Consider the following 17,084-nt stretch of genomic DNA (forward strand, 5'->3'; position numbering starts at 1 on the left):
AATCCTGAAGGCAGCAAGGGAAAAAAAGTTCTTAACCTACAAGGATAGACACATAGTCGCAACAGCCCTGTCTACAGAATTTGGCAGGCCAGAGGGGATTGGCAAAATATATTCACTGGGCTGAATGGGAAAAATACGCAGCCAAGAATACTTTATCCAGCAAGGCTGTCATTTAGAATAAAAGGAGTGATAATTTCCAAGACAAGCAAAACTAAAGGAGTTCGTGATCACTAAACCAGCCCTGCAAGAAATATTTAGGGGGACTCTGGGGGAAAAAAAGACCAAAAGCAACAGACTAGAAAGGAACAAAGAACATCACCAGAAACACCAACTTTACAGGTAACACAATGGCACTAAAATATCTTTCAATAATCACTCTGAATGTAAATGGATTCAATGCTTCAATCAAAAGACACAGCATATCAGAATGAATAAAAAAAAGAAAAGACCCATTGATATGCTGCTTACAAGAAACTCATTTTACACCCAAGACATCTGCAGATTGAAAGTGAGGTGGTGCAGAACCATCTACATCATGCTAGTGGACAACAAAAGAAAGTTAGAACACCATACTTATATCAGACAAACTAGATTTTAAAACAATTCTGTAACAAGAGATGAAAAAGGGCACTATATTATAATCAAGGGATCTATCCAACAAGAAAATCTAACAAATTGTAAATATTTATGCCCCTAGTGTGGGAACACCCAAATAGATAGGTAGGTAGGTAGGTAGGTAGGTAGATAGATAGATAGATAGATAGATAGATATCAATTATATATATATATCAATTAATAACAAACAACTCATTGATAATAATACAATAATAGTAGAGGATTTTAACACCTCACTTACAGCAATGGACAGATAATCTAAGCAGAAAATGAACAAGGAAAACAATGGCTTTGAATAACATACTGGACCAGATGGACTTAACAGATATATTCAGAACATTTCATCCTAAAGCAGCAGAATGTACATTCTTTATGCATACACATGGAGCATTCTCCAGAATAGATCACATACTGGGTTGCAAATCAGCCCTCAACAAGATCAGAAAGATCAAGATCATACCAAGCATATTTTCAGACCACAATGGTATGAAACTTGAAGTCAACCACAGATTTCATTCTGATTCCCAAGTAATATTCCACTGTGTACATATACCACTCTTCTTTACCCTTTCATCAGTTGATGGACATTTGGACTCTCCATAATTTGACTGTTGTTGATAATGCTGGTATAAGCATCAGGGTGCATGTACCCCTTCGATCTGTATTTTTGTATCCTTTGGGTAAATACCTAGTAGTGCAATTGCTGTGTCATAGGGTAGTTCTATTTTTAACTTTTTGAGGAAGCTTTGTACAGTTTTCAAGAGTGGCTGCCCCCGTTTGATTTTCCCACAAATAGTGCAAGAGGGTTCCCCTTTCTCCACATCCTTACCAACATCTGTTGTTTCATGTGTCTGTTAGACATCTATATGTCTTCTGCCCATCTGTTAACTGGATTATTTGTTTTAGGGGTGTTCAGTTTGATGAGTTCTTTATAGATTTTAGATACTATTTATCAGATATGTCATTTGCAAATATCTTCTCCCATTCGTAGGCTGCCGTTTAGTTTTGTTGATGGTTTCCTTCCTTGTGCAGAAGCTTTTATCTTGATGAAATCCCAGTAGTTCCTTTTTGCTTTTGTTTCCCTTGCCTCAGGAGACGTGTCTAGTAAGAAGTTGCTGCTACTGCTGCTGAGGTCAAAGAGGTTACTACCTGTTTTCTCTTCTAGTATTTTGATGGGTTCCTGTCTCTCATTTAGGTCTTTCATCCATTTTTTTAAAGATTTTATTTATTTATTCATGAGAAACACACACAGAGAGAGAGAGGCAGAGACACAGGCAGAGGGAGAAGCAGGCTCCATGCAGGGAGCTCGATGTGGGACTCCATCCCGGGTCTCCAGGATCACGCACTGGGCTGAAGGCAGAGCTAAACCACTGAGCCACCCGGGCTGCCCCTTTCATCCATTTTGAATTTGTTTTTGTGTATGGTGTAAGAAAGTGGTCTAGTTTCATTCTTCTGCATGTTGCTGTCCAGTTTTCCCAACACCATTTGTTGAAGAGATTGTCCTTTTTCCTTTAGCTATTCTTTCCTGCTGTGTCAAAGATTAGTTGACTATATAGTTGTGGATCCATTCCTGGGTTCTCTATTTTCCATTGATCTATGTGTCTGTTTTTGTACCAGTACCAAACCATCTTGTATGACTACAGCTTTGTAATACAGTTTTTTTTTTAATTTTATTTTATTTATGATAGGCACACAGTGAGAGAGAGAGAGAGGCAGAGACACAGGCAGAGGGAGAAGCAGGCTCCATGCACCGGGAGCCCGACGTGGGATTCGATCCCGGGTCTCCAGGATCGCTCCCTGAGCCAAAGGCAGGCGCCAAACCGCTGCGCCACCCAGGGATCCCTGTAACACAGTTTGAAATCAGGAATTGTAATGCCGGACAGCCTGGGTGGCTCAGCGGTTTAGCGCCACCTTCAGCCCAGAGCGTGATCCTGGAGACCGGAGATGGAGTCCACGTCAAGCTCCCTGCATGGAACCTGCTTCTCCCTCTGCCTGTGTCTCTGCACCCCACCCCTCTCTGTCTCTCTCTCTCTGTGTCTGTCTCTCATGAATAAACAAATAAAAAGATCTTTAAAAAAAAAAAAAAAAGGAATCATAATGCCTCCTTGATTTTCTTTTTCAGGATTGCTTCAAGTGTTCAGGGTCTTTCGTGGTTCCATACAAATTTTAGGATTGTTTGTTCTAGCTCTGTGAAAAATGCTGGTGATAGTTTGATAGGAATTGCACTAAAAGTGTAGAGTGCTTTGGGTAGTATAGACATTTCAAAATTGTTCTTCCAATCCATGAGCATGGCATGTTTTTCCATTTCTTTGTGTCCTCTTTTATTTCTTTTATAAATGTTCTATAGTTTTCAGAGTATAGATCTTTTACCTCTTTGGTTAGGTTTATTCCTAGGTATCTTGTGGTTTTTGGTGCAGTTGTAAATGAGATTGATTCCTTGATATCTTTTTCTGTCTTTTCATGATTGGTGTACAGAAATGCAACAGATGTCTGTATGTTGATTTTATATACTGTGACTTTGCTGAATTCTAGAACTGGTATCAGTTCTAGCAAATTTTTGGTAGAGTGTTTCAGGTTTTTTATATAAAGTATCATGTTGTCTGCAAATAGTGAAAGTTTGACTTCTTCCTTGCTTTTTCTTTCTTTTTGTTGTCTGATTGCTGAGGCTAAGACTTTCAGTACTATGTTAAATACTAATGGTGAGAGTGGACATTATCATCTTGTTCCTGACCATAGAGGAAAGGCTCTGTTTTTCCGATTGAGAATGATATTAGCTGTAGGTCTTTCATATATGGTCTTTATGATGTTAAGGTATGTTCCATCTATCCCTACTTTCTTGAGGGTTTTTATCAAGAATGGATGCTGTACTTTTTCCAATGCTTTTTCTGTATCTATTAAAACAATCATATGGTTCTTATCCTTTCTTTTATTAATGTGGTGTGTCACATTGGTTGATTTGTGAATATTGAACCACCCTTGCAGCCCAGGAATAAATCCCACTGGATCGTGGTGAATAATTCTTTTAATGTATTGTTGGATTCAATTTGCTAGTATCCTGAGAATTTTTACATCCATGTTCATCAGGGATACTGCTATGTAATTCTCCTTTTTAGTGAGGTCTTTGTCTGGTTTTGGAATCAAGGTAATGCTGACCTCAGAAGGTCACAGTAAAAATTTCTTCCACGAAATCAATAACAAAAAAATGGATAACAGGAATTTTGTATAAAAAGAAATATCAAGGGATTAAACCATAACATTGATATATTCAAAGATGAAGTTAATGACCTTTAAGAGACCATAACTATAGATAATATGATAATTAGAGCAAACTGGGAATATAATGTGAAGTATTTTCTATAACTATTTGTTAAGAGTCTTTCAGGGGTGCCCAGGTGGCTCAGTTGGTTGAGTGTCTGACTCTTAGTTTCAGCTCAAGTCGTGATCACAGGGTAATGAGATCAGGCCCCATGTCAGGTTCCACACTCAGTATGGAGTCTGCTCCAGCTTCTTTCTCTCTCCCTCTCTCCCTCCCCTTCCCCCAACTCACTATATCACTTGCTCTCTTTTTTTTTTAATTTCTTTTTTTTTTTTTTATTTATGATAGTCACAGAGAGAGAGAGAGAGAGAGAGAGAGAGGCAGAGACACAGGCAGAGGGAGAAGCAGGCTCCATGCACCGGGAGCCCGATGTGGGACTCGATCCCGGGTCTCCAGGATCGCGTGCTGGGCCAAAGGCAGGCGCCAAACCACTGCACCACCCAGGGATCCCCATCACTTGCTCTCTTTAAAAAAAAGTAAATATTTTATTTTTTAAAGGGTCTTTCAAGGACCTACTGAGTAACCAGATACTGAATGTTAAAGAGTACATACTCTGTGATTCCATTTAGCTCTGAAATTCTAGAATAAGGAAAATTAATCTGTAACGATAAAAATCAGATCAGTGATTGGAAGTGGTGATTAACTGCAAAAGGCTACAAGGGAGCTTTCCAGGTAAATGGAAATGTTTTATGCCTTGATTAGGGTTGTGATTAACATGGGTGTGGTGTGTTCATTTGTCCAAACTCTGACCTGTACACACAATATGGGTGCTTTTTTAAATGTAAATTATGTCTCCTTTTTTTTTTTTAAAAAAAAAAAAAGGTTTTGAAAGCCTAAAATAATTTTTCCTGAGGACTTTTGTGTTATAAGACACAAGTATGTGGGGTTTTTGTTTAATAGTTTGTGAACCATAAATTGTAAAATACAGGGATCCCTGGGTGGCGCAGCGGTTTGGCGCCTGCCTTTGGCCCAGGGCGCGATCCTGGAGACCCGGGATCGAATCCCACGTCCGGCTCCCGGTGCATGGAGCCTGCTTCTCCCTCTGCCTGTGTCTCTGCCTCTCTCTCTCTGTGTGACTATCATAAAAAAAAAAGCTCAGAAAAAGAGACACCAATAATTAGATCACTGTATTTTACAATTTTTTAAAAAATTTTTATTTATTTATGATAGTCACAGAGAGAGAGAGAGGTAGAGACACAGGCAGAGGGAGAAGCAGGCTCCATGCACCGGGAGCCCGACGTGGGATTCGATCCCGGGTCTCCAGGATCGCGCCCTGGGCCAAAGGCAGGCGCCAAACCGCTGCGCCACCCAGGGATCCCTTTCTGAGCATTTTTAAAGCAAAAGTAGAATGCTAACTACTGGGAAGATGATGATGTGGTATTGTCCAGGGAATAGTAACTGGCCTACCTAGGAAGAATGTGGCTTCTAAACACACTTCAAGAAACACTGCTATAGGGGGTCCCTGGGTGGCTCAGTGGTTTAGCGCCTGCCTTTGGCCCAGGGCACGATCCTGGAGTCCAGGGATCGAGTCCCGGGATCGAGTCCCGTGTCAGGCTCCTGGCATGGAGCCTGCTTCTCCTTCCTCTTGTGTCTCTGCCTCTCTCTCTCTCTCTCTCTATCATAAATAATAAATAAATAAATATTAAAAAAAAAAAAAGAAAAGAAACACTGCTGTAGCCTTTCTGGCTGTGGTGCGTTATGTTTAACTCAGGTCTTCTATGCAGCCAAATCTTGTACTCTGTCCCTTTTGTATATCGATGTGAAATCCCATTGCCCATAAAATATTCAGATCTTCCCATCTCTTTCTTTACTTTTTTTAAATAACCTGATTAGATGATTTAAAATTTAGGCTAAGACTAGAGATTTCATAAGGAAGTAAAAGGTTTTTATGTGAATGAAGTCAGAAATGCCAAGTAAGATCCAGCAGTACACTGTATGTTCTGTTTTTCTTCTTTACTTCCACAGGAGCAGTTCCTAAATAATTTTTACATTTGTAATACTTATATAACAAAGTATGCTTATTACTAGGATGTTAATGGTGGCTCTCTTTATTTTATATTTTTAAAGGTTTATTCATTTATTTTAGAAAGTGACTAAGTGGGGGGGGGGGAGTAGCAAAGGGACAGTGAGAGAATCTCAAGCAGACTCCTTGCTAAGCATGGAGCCCAACATGGGGCTCAATCTCCTGACCCTAAGATCATGACCTGAGCTGAAATGAAGAGTCAGCTGCTTAAACAACTGAGTCACCCAGGCATTCCAATAGTGGCTCTCTTTTTAAAGATGACCTTATTTTAAAAGATTATTAATACTCATTGCTGAAAAGATATTATGATGAAAATATTATAAAACTAAAATGTCACTAGACTAGGATTAACATCTTAGAATAATATACCAACTATTTAGACTTTTGGACCAACATTTCGGTTGTATCTAAGCAATTTCATTTATCAAAAGAAATGGAGAAAATTCCTAAAATGTATTTTGCATCAGCATATCCTCTGCCAGCCCTACCCCTAATAGGTTGTAAGGCCCTGCCAAGAAGAGAGAACTCAAAAGAAAGTCTCAACATCCAGGTCTCAGGAGTACGGAGGTAGATGTCTCTTCCCTCTAATGACACCCCTACCTATAATAATACTCTGCTTGTCTGTGTACCTGTTCAGAATTCCTCAAGTTTGTTGGTGGTGCCACCCAGTGTAAGGACTCCTGAAGGGCAACATTCTCACACCACTGACACACTCCTTACTGGCCTATGTTGATGGCTGCCTTTAGCCAGAATAAGTTGCCAGTTCCTGCCTCTGGGGATCAGGTTGGCAGGCCACTTGACACAAAGGTTGACAGTGTGTGCAGAGGAGCTCCCTGAGAAAGGAGGATTTGGTGAAATCCTCACCAGAGACTTGATCTTTGTTAGGGCTTCTTTTATGTTCTTTTACTCAATGTCACCCCTCCTCTTGTCCCTGCCAAAATGTGCATAAACACACACAAACAGACTAAAACCTTTGTATTTTGTCCTAACTCTTAGAGTTTTATCTGAGTGAAAAAACACTTGCAGAAAATGGCTAAAGGCTCTAAACTAAATATTACCCACAACTTCTGTTTGAAAGTTCTCAGAGAAGAGTTTCCATGGGAGGCAATTGTCCTTTCCATTCATGGAATTTGAACTGTGTGGTGATCTGTAAATATCACCAAACAAATTAATAGAAATAGCCCCGTTTTTAACATTTAAACAATATTTACTATTTTCTGATTATAAAAACAGCACATGAGAAAGACCATAGAGTATATATATAGGCTGTGGGTGCACTGGCTTTGGAGTTGGAGAAGGCATGGCTCCTGTACATACTTGGTCAGTCATGAGTATGTGACCAAAACTCTCTAAGCTTTGGTGGCCTTATCTACAAAATGGGAGATACGGTACCTATATATAGAGGTATTTTGTGAAGATAAAATAAAGCCAGTAATAAAATGTTTAGAACAGGGCCTAACTTAATAAAGGGAGCTTAAAAAAAAAAAGGAAAAAAAAAATCAAAATGACTAAACCACAAGCCGCTGTTAACATTTTGACACGTTGGCTTTTTTCTGCCATACACACACATACCAACCAGTATGTTCAGCCTTTTCCAAAATTGGGATCATATTTTATATACAATCTATATAGCCTGCTCAATTTTTCCCACATATCTTTTTTTTTAAGATTTATTTATTTATTTGAGAGAGAGAGAAAGAGCACTTGAGTAGGGAGAGGGAGAGAATCTCTAGCAGACTACCCACTGAGTGCAGATCCTGACTCAGAGCTCAATCCCATGGCCCCAAGATTATGACTTGAGTCAAAATCAAGAGCCAAATACTTAACCAAGCCACACAGGTGCCCCGCACCTTACTACTTTTACTTATTAATTTCCAGCTTCTAATAACTTATACTAAGAAGTCAGCAGCTGCAAAGGACAACTGCATCCCATGGAAACTCTTCTCTGAGAACTTCCAAACATAAGTAATGGGTAATATTTAGTTTAGAACCTTTAGCCATTTTCTGCAAGTGTTTTTTTTTTTTTTTAAAGATTGTATTTATTTATTCATGAGAGACAGACACAGAGAGAGAGAGACAGAGACACAGGCAGAGGGAGAAGCAGGCTCCATGCAGGAAGCCTGATGTGGGACTTGATCCCGGGTCTCCAGGATTACACCCTGAGCTGAAGGCGGCGCTAAACTGCTGAGCCACCCGGACTGCCCTGCAAGTGCTTTTTTACTCAGATACATAAAATTTCCTTTTTCATACACTCAGGCAACCCACCCACATATCTTTATATTTCCCTTGACAGTAAAATTTACAGAAACATGTTCATGACCTCATGGTACTATAACATTGATTCAACATAATTAATCTTTACCTCCTTGTGAGATATCCGTTGTTTCTAATATTTTACCATTATTAATATTGTTACTTTTTAAAAAATATTTTATTTATTTATATGAGAGAGAGAGTCCACAAGCAGGAAGTAGGGGCAGAGGGAGAGGGACAAGCAGATTCCCTGCTAAGCTGCTAAGCATGAAGTCCAACATGGTACTCGATCCCAGGACCCCGAGATCATGACCTAAGCTGAAGTTAGATGCCAACTGACCCAACTGAGCCACCCAGGCACCCCTAAAATTACTGTTTTAAAGGTTACAGAGCTTTTAAAATCTTCAGACTTGGGATCCCTGGGTAGCTCAGCAATTGAGCGCCTGTCTTTGGCCCAGGGTGTGTTCTTGGAGTCCCAGGATAGAGTCCCGCATGGGGCTTCCTGCGTGGAGCCTGCTTCTCTCTCTGCCTGTGTCTCTGCCCCCCACCCCCTGTCTATCATGAAGAAATAAATAAATAATCTTTAAATAAATAAATAAAATAAAATCTTAAGACTTGTTCTGTTTTGGGGGATGTAGGGTACTTTCAGGTTGAACTTTTTCATATGTTTGATGATGCCTGGCATTGTTTCAGTGAAATATCTTTTTATGAATGAATATAACTTGTAAAGGTTTTTTAGGTAGGCTCTCAAGCTTCTAGAATAGTGCCAGATACATAGTAAGTATTCAGTAAATATTTGTGGCATGGTAAATGGATGAATGGAAAGAATATTACCTCTTTATAATATTTGTTTCAGATGGGGTCAAGTCTTTTTTTGGGGGGGGGTCAAGTCTTAATGAAATTGTTGCCTTTGTCTACAAAGATAATGCTATCTTGGTTCTTAGTCTTAACAACCTAATTTTTTTCCATTCTTTTCTTCCCCCACAGTTCATCCATGAGCTCGGATTTCCCACATTACAACTTCAGGATGCCTAATATTGGATTCCAGAATCTGCCTCTCAACATATATATTGTGGTCTTTGGCACTGCAATATTTGTCTTCATCCTTAGTTTACTCTTCTGTTGCTACTTGATTAGGTAATCAATTTTCATTCTATGTTACTTCAATATATGTTAAACAACCAATTATAAATCAGCTATCTGCCCTTATGTTAAAAAATTATATAAGTGCAAATTCTTTTTTAATTCGTTTATTTATTTTTTTTTTAATTTTATTTATTTATGATAGTCACAGAGAGAGAGAGAGAGGCAGAGACATAGGCAGAGGGAGAAGCAGGCTCCATGCACCAGGAGCCCGATGTGGGATTCGATCCGGGGTCTCCAGGATCGCGCCCTGGGCCAAAGGCAGGCGCCAAACCGCTGTGCCACCCAGGGATCCCCAATTCGTTTATTTATTTAAGCAATCTCTACACCCAGTGTGAGGCTCAAACTCATGACCGCAGGATCAAGAGCCACACGCTCCTCTGGGTAAGCCAGCCAGGTACCCCAATAATTAGCAAATTTTCTAAAATTAAGGCTGCTTAACATTTTAACCTCTGTGAGTTACTTACTGATCAGTTAAAACACCTTTATGAAGTCTTCAATCCTATTTGCTGATTAAATGTTTTACTCTATAGAAGAAAATTGTCCTCATTTATTTTTCTAACATATTAACACCTGGTCCAGGTACACTTATGAGATTGTCTGTTCCCAAGATTTAATCTACATTCACAGAGATTTAGTATCTTTTCTTTCTTTTTTTTTAAGATTTTATTTATTTATTCATTAGAGACACCGAGAGAGAGGCAGAGACACAGGCAGAGGGAGAAGCAGGCTCCATGTAGGGAGCCTGATTCAGGACTTGATCCTGGAACTCCAGGATCACTCCCTGAGCCAAAGGCAGATGCTCAACTGCTGAGCCACCCAGGTGTGTCCCTTCATGATGTCTTTTCAAGGAAGGTGTTGCATCATTGTTAGGTAAAATCATTAGGGATCAGAAAACAATGTCCAAGACATGATCTAAGCCTTTGAACAGGTTCTCGTGGTCTCTTAAAATTTTAAGCTCTTTTGGTCAGGTGTTCAGGTGATTGATTTTCTATATAAAACATTAAATATTCTACATGACACATGTACAGAAAATTGATAAAGGATAGAACCTCACTTGAAGGAGTAATAGATTTGGCCAGTAAAGATTCACAGTTGACTTACTCATAATTGTTTAAGCAAACATCTTCCTCTTTTTGAGTTTTAAATTGGGTCTGATTTTCAAAGCAAAAACTCAGACTATAAAAATTCATATTGTTTTGATTGTACTGTATTGTTGAAAGTTTTATGAGTAAAAACTAGAAAGCTGGGTTTTATTAAACAACTATACCTCTAACAATTTTTAGTGTTCACACGGTATGTGATTATGGTTAAGGTAAATACTATCATCACATATCTTTTAGCAATAATTAATTGTTGCCACCAGTGACCACTCACTGATGGACAAATTCAAATGAATTTAGTGTGTATTTCTGATATTCTGACAAGTGAATGTATGTTCTTCATAGAAAGTGAATCTTTTCTGAAGCTCTCACAAACTGTAATCACTTCTTTTTCACAGGTATGCTGGATGGTTATGATTTTTAGGTCTCAGAGTAATAAACACTTTAATATAATTATAGGATTTTAATAAGGAAAAGCTTTTTTAAAAATCTATTTCTAGAAATTTCTTTTTTCCAGCATTTCTTTAATAGTAGTTGATAGGGACCTGGGTAGCTCAGTCTGTTAAACGTCTGCCTTCAACTCAGATCATGATCCTAAGGTCCTGGAATCAAGCCCCACATCTGGCTCCCTGCTCAGTGGGAAGTCTGCTTCTCTCTCTCTCTGATTCTCCCCTGGCTTGTGCACGTGCACGCGCTCTCTATCTCTCGCTTACTCTCTCAACTAAATAAATAAAATCTTGTAAAAAAAAAAGTTTGATAGGGGTGCCTGGGTAGCTCAGTCAGTTAAGCATCTGCCTTTGGCTCAGGTCATGATCCCAGGGTCCTGGGATCAAGCCCTGCACCAGGCTACCTACTCAGCAGGAGAACTTGCTTCTCTCTCTCCCTCTGCTGCTCCCCCTGCTTGTCCACTCTCTCTCTCAAATAAATACATAAAATCTTTAAAAAATAAAACAAAGAGGATGCGGAGAAAAGAGAACCCTCTTACACTGTTGGTGGGAATGTGAACTGGTGCAGCCACTCTGGAAAACTGTGTGGAGGTTCCTCAAAGTGTTAAAAATAGACCTGCCCTACGACCCTGCAATTGCACTGTTGGGGATTTACCCCAAAGATACAGATGCAATGAAACGCCAGGACACCTACACCCCAATGTTTATAGCAGCAATGTCCACAATAGCCAAGCTATGGAAGGAGCCTTGGTGTCCATCGAAAGATGAATGGATAAAGAAGATGTGTTTTATGTATACAATGGAATATTACTCAGCCATTAGAAATGACAAATACCCACCATTTGCTTCAACGTGGATGGAACTGGAGGGTATTATGCTGAGTGAAGTAAGTCAATCGGAGAAGGACAAACATTATATGTTCTCATTCATTTGGGGAATATAAATAATAGTGAAAGGGAATATAAGGGAAGGGAGAAGAAATGTATGGGAAATCTCAGAAAGGGAGACAGAACAAAAAGACTCCTAACTCTAGAAAACGAACTAGGGGTGGTGGAAGGGGAGGAGGGCGGGGGGTGGGGGTGAATGGGTGACGAGCACTGAGGGGGGCACTTGATGGGATGAGCACTGGGTGTTATTCTGTATGTTGGTAAATTGAACACCAATAAAAAATAAATTTATTAAAAAAACAACAACAAAACAAAAAAAAAGTTTGATAAATGCTATGTAAATATTCAGCATTTTTTTAAAATTAGGGAATTAGCCATAGCAAAAATAGGACCTCACAGTCTTAAAATATTTTCTGTGAGGAAGAAAGCACAGGACTGCTGATTCTTTTTGTTCCTTTTCTCAGACCTATTAAATTTTTTGGTAATTGCCCTACAAATAGTGGTTTTTAACTAAGAAATCTGTGAATTTAATATTTGAAACCAAATTATATTTTAAAAGAAGATAAAAATCACAAAAATGTAACAAAATATTTTTAAAGATTCATTAAAGAAAGGGTTTTATTTTTTTTAATTTATTTATTTATTCATGATAGACATGGGGTGGGGCAGAGACACAGGCAGAAGGAGAAGTAGGCTCCATCTCAGGAGCCCGACGAGGGACCCGATCCCAGGACCCCAAGATTACTACTGGGCCAAAGGCAGGTGCTAAACCGCTGAACCATCCAGGGATCCCCAAAAAAAGGGTTTTATATATATAAAATATTCTAAACTAGCTCATAATATAGTTTTTATTACTATGTCAAAGATTTAATTAAGCCTTTAATCTTCTTGTTTTAAGAAAAACACTAATATACCTATTGTGATTCTGAGTAAATTTTTTAAGAAATCAGTTGTGAAACACCATTTTACTTCATTGTATTCCTTTTAATAATCAGGCAAATAGGTAAAGAGAAAGGAAAAATTGATAACATTTGTTTTCATACATTATCAGTATACTTCTTTTCATCCTTTCTGTATGCTTTATTATTTAGCTAACAGAGCAAGTAAATAGGGATCTGCAACACCAAAATAAAATTGTCTTGCCTTATCAGAGGAACAAGTCATGTTCAAACATTTCTAAACTTCATTTACAAGTCAGTGGTACCATTTTGAAAATTAAATCATGATGTAAGGAACTTTTCCTTTCTGATGATCCCAGTTTGTTAACTTTTAACCTTTCCTATGTTAAATTTGGATTTAACAAGTCATTTGCAATTAATTTGGAAATTCATAAATTCAGCTCCTTTAAAATGATCCTAGCCCATTTTTTAACATAACTTAAGCTCTCTAGCACCTTTCCAAGGGGGGCTCTTCTGTTCTTAGGCAGAGATCCCTCTAGACACACCAGATTCATCAGAACCTTAGGAGGAACACAGGAATTAGGTCTGAACAAGACACCCACCACCAACCACAATCTTACACAATACTGTATAATAGAATCTGCTGCCTATGATAGGGTTATGAATAGATCATTACGAAAACACAAAAGGAGGGCATCTTAACTTCCTAGCAATGATACTATTTTATAATGAATCATGTAATAGTCTGTTATCTATTTCTCTGCCCCAGTAAATATTTGTCTATTCTGTTTACTGTATCCCAAACAGTGCAGTGCCTTTGGTACTTAATAAATGTCTGTTGGGTAAATCAAAGAATGGTGTCCCTAGTAGGAAGTTATTAGATATGCATAAAAGTAAAAAAATCAAGAAACAACACAAGAAAGGTATTTAGAAACAGAAATAAACATCAAAATAGTGAGCTAACAGAGATAGGGCAGGGCAGCCCAGGTGGCGCAGCGGTTTGGCGCCGCCTGCAGCCTGGGGTGTGTGATCCTGGAGACCCAGGATCGAGTCCCACATCGGGCTCCCTGCGTGGAGCCCGCTTCTCCCTCTGCCTGTGTCTCTGCCTCTCTGCCTCTCTCTCTCTCTGTGTCTATGAATAAATAAATAAAATCTTTAAAAATAAATAAATAAATAAGTAAATAAATAAATAAATAAATAAATAATAAAGAGATAGGGCAGGGACACCTGGGTGGCTCAGTTGGTTAAGCATCTGCCTTTCACTGGGGTCATGATTCCAGGGTCCTGGGATTGAGCCCTGCATCGGGCTCCCTGCTCAGCAAGGAGTCTGCTTCTCCCTCCCTCTGCCCCTCGTACTTGCTTGTGTTCTCTCTCTCTCTCAAATAAATAAATAAAATATTAAAAAATAAATAAATAAAAGAAAGGGTAGAGGGCTGATTTTTTTGTTACTAATTTTGTAGAACTATATATGACTTTGAAATTTGTGCATATGAAAAAAATTTGTGCATATGTAATTTTGATAAAAATATAAACTAAAATTAGGGGGAAGGCTATGAGTTACCTAATAGAAATTATAAGGTCTTGAATCAAGATAATGACAATAGAGCTAGAGAGAGTGTTATGGATGGTTGTAATATTTGGGAGGTGAAAATGAACAGAATTTGGTGACCAGATTTTTTTTTTAAAGATTTATTTATTTATTCATTCAGAGAGAGTGAGAGAGAGGCAGAGACACAGGCAGAGGGAGAAGCAGGCTCCATACAGGAAGCCCGATGTGTGGGACTCCATCCCGGGTCTCCAGGATCAAACCCCAGGCTGCAGGCGGCGCCAAACCGCTGCACCACCAGGGCTGCCCTGGTGACCAGATTTTAATGATGGACAGGAAAAGATGTGCTTAGAATTTTTCCTGGACTTCTGGTTTAGGGAGCTGGGTAGCAGTCTAGAGATAAAAAATGGATAGGAAAGTTTGGGGTGGAAAGATGATAAATTCCATTTTAGATATGAGAGGACTGAGTTTTCTGTGTAACAGTCAAAATATTTAGTATACAGTTGGATAAATAGGTCTCTAGCTTATAAGAAGTCTGGTCTGGAAATAGGGGGTCATGTAATGAGGTTGAGGTTGAGGTCAGGAGAGTCCTAGAGAGAATGTGTATAGTGAAATAAAATGGCTCCAGGACAGAATCCTAGGGAAACGTTGATATTTAAGAGGAGCCCAAAGAAGAGACTCAGAGGGGACAGCAGAAGATAGGAAGAAAATTATGAAACAGGTACCCCACAATTAGGGTTTCAGTGGATTGAATCAGTTATGTCAACTGCTCCCAGGGATGTCCAGTAAGAAGAATTGAAAAGTTCCCATTACATTTGATAATTAGGTTTGCATCTATAATTTTAGTTTGAAAAGTTTCAGTAGCATGGATATAGGGGTGATGAAAGGTGGGCTGTAATGGGGCAAAGCCTGACCAGCAGGTGAAAATGAATACAAGAAATATGACCTCCTCTCTGAGGAATCTTGGCTGAGAAAAGATGAGGTTGGGTAGTGTAGGGGTGTGGTATGCTGTAGAATCAAGGGAGTATTTTGGTCTTTGTTTTAAGAGATTTGGGCATATTTGTAAATAGATATAATATTAAGGAGAATGAGCTAGTTGTGGAGGATTTGTGAGAAGGAATGAACCATGGAGGTGAGAAGAGACCCACATAAAAGTTATAGTGGTATTAGGTCTGAGCAGGAGAGTACCTTCTTAAGACAGAGATGAAAATAATTGTAGTAGACGATATATGTGTACAGGTCTTCCTCAGCTTATGATGGGATTACATCCCAATAAACTCGTGATAAATTGAGAATATCATAAGTCAAAAATGCATTTAGTATATCTAACCTACTGAATACTATAACTTAGCCTAGCCTACCTTAAACATGCTCAGAACACTTAAGGTAGCTTACAATTAGGCAAAATCATCTAACACAAAGCCTATTTTATAATAAAGTATTGAATATCTCATTTAATTTATTGAATACTGTACTGAAAGGGAAAACTGAAAAAGGTTGTATATGCACAGAATGGTTGTAAACAAATGGCTTGTTTACCCTCATGATTGTGTGGCTGACTGGGAACTGCGACTGCTACCACTGCCCAGCATCCCAAGAGAGCATCAGACAGCATATTGCTAACCTGGAAAAAGATCAAAATTCTAAGTAAGGTTTTTACGGAATACATAGGACTTTTGTACCATCTAAAAGTCGAAAAATGCTAAGTCAAACCATATTAAGTCAAGGACTTGGAAGTATGTGGGGCTGGGAGCCAGAGCTTGCGTATCTGATAGACTCTTCCCTTCACTCTAAAGTAGTTGAAAATGTCATGGAAGGAGGTGGTAGGATAAAGCTTGAAGACAGTGGCAAGTGTTTGAATGACTACTACATGGAAGCCTGAGATACTGAGTGTGAATAGGTGGAATCAGAGGACAATGTGGAGAGTCTAAGCTGAGAGTGATGACCACAGATTTATTGTGGCCATAACCTACATGGTTTTATCATTTTCACCAGCATTCAGCATTGTTAATCACACCCTCTTAGATACTTCTTTAGAAATCGATATTTATTCAGCACTTACTGTGCTTTAGACCCTGTGCTCTGCATTGCAGTTGAACCAGGTAATTTTATTATCTTTATTTTACAGAAGTTAAATAATTATCTTACAATCACACACATAAAAGTTGGTTAAAGCTGAAACTCAGACCAATTTGGGTCTGACCCCAGAGCATGTGCTCTTAACCTTAAAAAATTATTTTTATCAGGCTTCATTTCAAAATAACCATTTCAGAATTTCATAATCACTCTTACAAGACAGATTTGCATATTGGGGATATTCTAAAACTGGTTTCTTTGTTTTAATTTTGAACCTGGAATTTTTTAGTGAAGACAGCACCTATTTTGCTTTTCTTTTAAATACTGGATAACAAACTACATAAGAAAAAAATATTATTCCCCATTCTCGCCTCCTTCACCAAAAAAGTCACAACCTCTATTATTAGTATGTTCCCTGGAAGGAATAGCAAAAAGATAGGTGTTAGATGCATAGCAAATACAACATAAATATTAGGTAATTAATGGGACTTGGAGTAAAGGAATGATCAGAACGGTGAAGTTAATTTAAGTAGGATTTCCTAGAAGGGATAAATGATAAACTATGGATTAAAGAAAAAGGTGAGCACAAATTGGCCCATGCTGTGACTAGAAGTAATGATGCTTTGGGAAAATATGTAGATCCAATTAAAAGAGTCAAATAAGCAAAATAAATACAGATCAAGCCTCATTTTAATGAACTCTGATGGGATTCATTTTATTCCTTTACATAAAAATGTACTGCATGCTTTTCTTGGAAAATAAGCAGACCAAAAAAAA

The 17,084-nt window shown here is 38.6% G+C and overlaps 1 protein-coding gene across 4 annotated transcripts in view; it reads left to right on the forward strand.

Annotated features, from left to right (window-relative positions):
- Window positions 1–17,084, forward strand: part of RNF24 (ring finger protein 24) — an 81,508-nt gene that overhangs the window by 35,249 nt on the left and 29,175 nt on the right. For all 4 annotated transcript variants that reach the window (XR_007405709.1, XM_035706090.2, XM_025469402.3 and 1 more), the window contains one exon: window positions 9,195–9,344. Coding sequence is in view for 3 of the 4 variants with exons in the window: in XM_035706090.2 (XP_035561983.1) it covers window positions 9,202–9,344 (143 nt within the window). In the remaining variant the exon portion in view is untranslated. The remainder of the gene's footprint in view (window positions 1–9,194; window positions 9,345–17,084) is intronic.

This window comes from Canis lupus, chromosome 24 (genome assembly GCF_003254725.2).
Source record: "Canis lupus dingo isolate Sandy chromosome 24, ASM325472v2, whole genome shotgun sequence".
Lineage (NCBI taxonomy): Eukaryota > Metazoa > Chordata > Mammalia > Carnivora > Canidae > Canis > Canis lupus.